Raw genomic sequence first — 5700 nt, 5'->3', positions numbered from 1 at the left:
GGACGGGGCTGTGGGAGCAGCGGGTCTGGGGGTGGCTGAGCCAATATTGGTGAAGGAGAGACCCTTGAGCACAGCCATCCCCTGTTCAGGTGCCACGGGGCTGAGGCTGGAGCTGCCATGAAGAGCCTGAAGGCCAAGTTCAAGAAGGCAGACGTGAGTGCCATCCACAGGGACATGGGGACACAGGGACCTTCCCTGGGATGTCCACAGGGACATGGGGACATGCCCTGGGATGACCCAAGTTTCCCGGGGATGTGAGGACATGGGGATCTTCCCCAAGGTGTCCCCAGTGTCACAGGGACATGGCGACCTGCCCTGGGACATGGGGTGGCTGCTCCCCGTGGGGACAGCAGCCCCATGGAGGTTGGCAGTGCCACCCTGGCTGGTGGGATTGAGCTCCCAGTGTACCTAAGGGTGCTCCCAGGGCCATCATTGGGAGTGGGGCAGAGCAAAGGAAAAAAGGCAGCAGCAGGGAGAGGGAAGCAGGTTCCATGTCCCCTCCCTGGGGACAGCTGACAGCTTTCCAGCTGCCACAGCCAGTGTAATCAGCATGTCGATGTTCCTGAATTATTCAGCACCAGCCTGGCACGGGGCCGCAGGCTCTCGCCATCCTCCCCACTGGGCAGAGGGTGCCAGTGCTGTCCCCAGTGCCCATGGCAGCACCAGGCAGACGTGTGCACTGGGAACACACAGCTGGGGACACATGGACACAGGTTGAAGCCCCCCATGTTGAGTCTGTGGGCCTGCCCTGCTCGAGGTGCTCTCTGCCTCAGTTTCCCCACGCTGCCCTGGACACTTCTGTGAGTGGGGAGCGGGGAGAGGCTGCTGCTGTCCTGCCGCCCCCAGGGCTCTTCCAGGACAGCTGCCTGGGGACACTTTGTATTTTGGGGTTCCCTCCCCGAGGGGAGTTTGCTGATCCCCTGAGATGCAGGCAGGGGGTCCTGCCCCTCCCTTGGCCCCAGGGCTGTGGCGGGAGGTAACTCCCCAGGGGGTCCCATGCCCCCCTTCTTGGGGAGCAGGATCTGTGTGGCAGGAGGATGCTTATCCCCTTGGGGGGTGCATTGCCGCCTCTCCTTGAGCATGCGATGGGAAAGCAGCCCCATACCCAACCCCTCCCATTTCAACTGGGACCAGCCTGGGTGCTTGTCCCTGACTGGGACCTTGGTACATGCTCCGTGGCAGGGATAGGGGGTGCCTGGAGCTCTGGATGCTGAGGAGGGAGGGAAGGAGAGAAAGAAGGAGGGACGGAGGGATGGAGGGAGGCGGATCCCGGCTCCCACTGCGGCAGGACCCGGCCCCCGCCCAGGCAGCGATGCTGGACCGAGCCAGGGTCTGGGGTCCACGGCCTGGGGACCCAGCCTGCCCTCGCCCAGGCGGGGGGCAAGGGATGCATGGCTGCCCGCCACCTCCTCCTCAACACCATGAAGCAGATCTGCCTCTGTGCCGCTGCCTCCTTCGCGGTACGTCCCTGTCCTCCATCTCCGGTCCCCTTTGGTCACGTCCTCCGGGGTAAGCCGTGTCACCCCCACCCCACCTGGACCCCCTGCATACCCATCCCTGTCCTGGGGCTCAGCTGCATCCTCTCCAGCCTGCTTTGTCCTTGCATGACAAGGGTGTGTGTGTGGGGGGGGAGTAGGCACCACCCTCCCAGTTTGCCCAGTAACCCTGGGAGACTGGTTTATTCCCTGCTCCTGGATGGGGTCTCCTGGCCCACAGGGGCCTGCGGGGGCACCAGGCAGGCACAGTGGCACAGGTCCCGTGCCTGGCATCGTGCAGCACACTGGTGAGGGGCAGGACGCAAGCAGCTCCCAAAAGGTGACATCCATTTCCTGCTGCCACGGCTGCAGCGAGCTCTGGTTTGTCGTCACAGGCTGTGGGGTGAACTCAGGACTCCCCATGCTGGACCTGTCCTGCTGCAGTTTACTCCCTCGGGATGGAGACGTGCTGGAGCACTGGATCAACAAGCCCCCATCCACCCCCAATCCTGCACAGGGGTGGGGACAGTGTCATGTCCCTTATATCCCAGGGGACCTGCTCTCGCTGACGACTGTGCTGGTCCTGGCTTGGTCCCTTCCTCGGCAGGGAGCAAAGCAGGGCTGGGAATGGGCTCAGTGGGGAGGCCTGGGCAGGGATGGGGCTCAGGCACCTCATGGGTGCTGGCTGTGTTTAGTATTGGGGTCACTGGGATGGCAGGGGCAAAGCTTGGGGCAGGGGCAACCAGGCAAAATCACTCCCAAATTCTATCTGGTCACAGCCTGGCCCATCCACAGCTAAACTGGGGCAGCTCTGTAAATCTCCTGGTCTGTGAGCTGCGAACTGGGGTTGGGGGCTGAAGGGGATCTTCACCCCTGTCAGCTGTCCCAGCTAAACCCTCCATACCTGAGGGCTGGACACCACAGCACCCAGGAAAGGAGTTGGCCCAGAGATGGCCACCCCAAGGGATAGGGATGGGTGGCAGACAGCAGGGATGGGCATGAGGACAGGCACCCCAGCCCGGCACCCCAGCCCAGCACCCTGCCTGTCCCTGGGGTTGGCACACCCATCACAGCCACCTCTTGGCTTCATTGCAGAGCCAGGACTGGACCAAGAACGATGAGAAGCTCCTGCAAGCTGTGGACTACAATGATGCCGGGAGGGTGACATCTCTCCTTGTCCGCAAGGGCCTGGTCCCAACCAAGCTGGACTCAGAGGGCAAATCCGCGTAAGTGCTGGCCCACATCCCCAGGACACTGGGGACAAGGCTGGGGGACAGGGACATGAGTCTGGCAGCCCCTGGTCTTGCTGCAGGTTCCACCTGGCCGCCATGCGGGGGAACGTGGACTGCCTTGAAGCCATGCTGGCTCACGGTGTGGATGCCATGACCAAGGATAGCTCAGGTGAGGGCATGGCCGCCACGCGCCCTCAGCTAATGCCATGGACCACTCAGAGCCACCAGCACTCCCTGGTTGTTCCCACTCTGCCAGCAGGTGTTGAGGCTGAGGGGACAGAGGTGATGGCCACACCTGCAGGAGCTGTAAATTGTCCCAGCTTCCTATCAGGACTCAAGCACTGACCGATGGTGCTCCTGGGGATGTCCCATTCCCATTTAGCCCCAGTCCAGCAGATCCTCCTGTGTGCCCATCCATCTGTCTGTCACCTAACCAGTCCCCTCTGCCACAGACCCACTGTTTGTTCTCTGACTTGTCCGTCTGTCCCTCTCCCCAGGTTACACTGCCCTACACCTGGCGTCCAAGCATGGCCACCCACAGTGCGTCAGCAAACTGCTGCAGGTACCGGGGCTGGGAACACGGCACTGCGAGGGAGGGAGGGAGGGTGCTGTGCCAGCAAGGTGTCCTCTCTGTCCTTGAACTTCCTTCCCTCACCAGTGGCATTGGTTGGCATGGTGGTTCCTGGCTCTGCCTGGTGCTGTGTGGTGCTGCCTGGCACCTGCTTGACCTTCCACCATGCCAAGGAACCACATCCACGGGAGCAGTCTGTCTATCTGTTCCCTGCCCTGTAACCCAGGCTCTCTCCTTCAGGCCTCCTGCCCCGTGGATGTGGCCGACGGCAGTGGCCGAACAGCACTGCACCACGCAGGTGAGTGGGGACAGTGCCAGCCCTGTCCTGCTCATGTCCCCATGGGAGGCAGAGTGCTCAGCCTCTGTCCTTCTCCCCAGCGGTCAGCGGCTGCATCTCGTGCTCGGAGATCCTCTGTGATTTCAAGGCTCCCTTGAACATCAAGGACAAGGTGAGATCCCACTGCTCCTCACCCTGCAATGCTGTGCAGAGCAGCAAGGGGCCAGGCCAGGGCTGCCTCTGAAATGCAGCAGCTTCTGGGGTGGGATGTGGCAGCTGGCAGAACCTGGGGTTCCTGGGGTGAAAACATACCATGAAGTGGGATGTGGAAATCCAGGAGATAATGGGAGCGGGGTGCCCCATGGCGGGATCTGAGCCTCATCTGCGCAGCCTCACCCAACTTGACCAACTTGACCTTGCCCAGGATGGCTCCACACCGCTGATCCTTGCTGCCAAGATGAGCCACTCAGAGCTGTGCCGGTACCTGCTCCACCGCGGCGCAGCGATCAACAGCCGGGACCTGCAGGGGAGGTGAGTCTGCACTGGTGGGGACTGGGGGCAGACAGGGAGATGAAAGGAATAGCCCCCCTCACCTCTCCTCCCACCACTCTGCTCAGGACAGCCTTGATGCTGGCCTGTGAGAATGGCAGCGTCGAGACAGTGGAAGTTCTCGTCAACGCTGGTGCCAGGGTGGCCGTGGTGGACTCCACAGGCCACAACGCCGCACATTACAGCCTGGCCACAGGCAACGCTCTCATCCAGCACTTCCTGCAAGAGGCTGCTCAGCGCCGGTCCTGGGCCAGTGGTAAGGCAGCTGTGCCACCCTGGTGCTCCTTGTCTGCAGGGCGCAGACCCACGGGGTTTTTTTCACCCTGCAGGGTGCATTGGGGCAGGGATGGCTAACCCATGGCTGCAAGAGGTTGCGCAAGGCTGGGGGGCACATGCTCCCTTTTCCCACGTGCTGGGGGTGCCTTTGCCCATGCTGTCACCAGCCGAAGGCTGGGAGGTGGTGCTGAGTCTCGGTTGCCTGTTTCAGTGTCTTGTACATGCACACATGTTCACACATGTCTATCAGCCAGTGTTTGTACGTGTGTCTGCGTGTGCATGTCTGTGTGCACGTCTCCTTGAGTCTGCACACGTGCGTGCACCCCTGCTGTTACACGCCCATGTATACCGCCATATTTGTCTGCCTGCGTGTGTGCCCCTCGTGTGCCCACGTGCCCCTCTGTGCACGCATGTGTGCATGTATCCCCTGAGGCCAACCTCTGTATGACCACATTGCTACATGGGTAGAGGGGCACCTACACGTGGGCTCTGCCTGCTGTGCCCACCCCTACGATACCCTAAACCTCCTCAATTTCTCTTTCCTCCCACTGTGCCCCGCAGAAGAGGAGTCAACTGAGCAGACGTCCCAGGTAAGGGCTGCCTGGCTGCCCACCTCTCATCACGGCTGGCCCCAGCCAGGGGTGGGGGTGCCCAGGAGCCCTGGGCCTCTCCAAGGTGGCGATGGGTCAGGAAGAAGGGAGGCCACTTTATATGTGATGTCCCCTCTGCCCGGATGTCTCCGCAGACATCTTCACCCAGCCAGTCATCCGCCAGGGAGAAGAACAGCACCCCAAGGAAGAGGAAAGCCCCTCTCCCTCCCCTGGGCATCCCCAGCCAGGTGAGAGGGGAGTCCCCCTTAGCTCCACGTCCACACCCGGCTTGGCAGGCACAGGGCAGCCGAACCTGTTTGCCTGCTCAGGCAAACTTCTCCAGTTTTGCCCTGTCGGGGGGCTGCATAGCAGCCCTCCTCCCTGCAGTGGAGGCGATGCTTAGGGGCTGGCCTGAGCTGCAACAGAGGCTTTGTCCCCACTCCCGGGGTGCATACAGCACCCCAGACCCCGAGTCCCTGCTGTCGGCAGGGCAGGGGCTATCAGCCCCTTTCAGCCCCAAAACACCTCTCACTTGAGGGGTTGTGCTGGCGTTGGGGGGTTTGGGCCCTGCCGGAGCCTTTCCTTCTCTCTCTGGTGTCAGAAAGCACCCTGCACACCCCGGCGCCTGGCTCGCCGGTGAGAGCCCATGGTGCCCAGAGAGCCACTGCTGAGCTGGGCTGGGCTCAGCCTGCCACAGCCCCCCTGGTGAGGATGGGCAGGAGGGGGCCAA

At 62.3% G+C, this 5700-nt stretch overlaps 1 protein-coding gene across 1 annotated transcript in view; it reads left to right on the top strand.

Annotated features, from left to right (window-relative positions):
- Positions 1-117: 117 nt before the first annotated feature.
- The window catches only part of LOC104627654 (ankyrin repeat domain-containing protein 24-like), a gene marked incomplete at its 3' end in the record, with an annotated part of 6651 nt that continues 1068 nt past the window's right edge, over positions 118-5700 (top strand). Inside the window, 10 exon segments of the mRNA XM_010295982.1 lie at positions 118-153; positions 2571-2701; positions 2788-2876; positions 3205-3269; positions 3519-3576; positions 3657-3727; positions 3980-4086; positions 4173-4360; positions 4942-4970; positions 5126-5218. Coding sequence (XP_010294284.1) covers positions 118-153; positions 2571-2701; positions 2788-2876; positions 3205-3269; positions 3519-3576; positions 3657-3727; positions 3980-4086; positions 4173-4360; positions 4942-4970; positions 5126-5218 — 867 coding nt within the window.

This window comes from Phaethon lepturus, unplaced genomic scaffold (genome assembly GCF_000687285.1).
Source record: "Phaethon lepturus isolate BGI_N335 unplaced genomic scaffold, ASM68728v1 scaffold36551, whole genome shotgun sequence".
In the NCBI taxonomy this organism is placed as follows: domain Eukaryota; kingdom Metazoa; phylum Chordata; class Aves; order Phaethontiformes; family Phaethontidae; genus Phaethon; species Phaethon lepturus.
The sequence above is the reverse complement of the archived record's forward strand: the minus strand, read 5'-3'. Positions and strand labels throughout refer to the sequence as shown.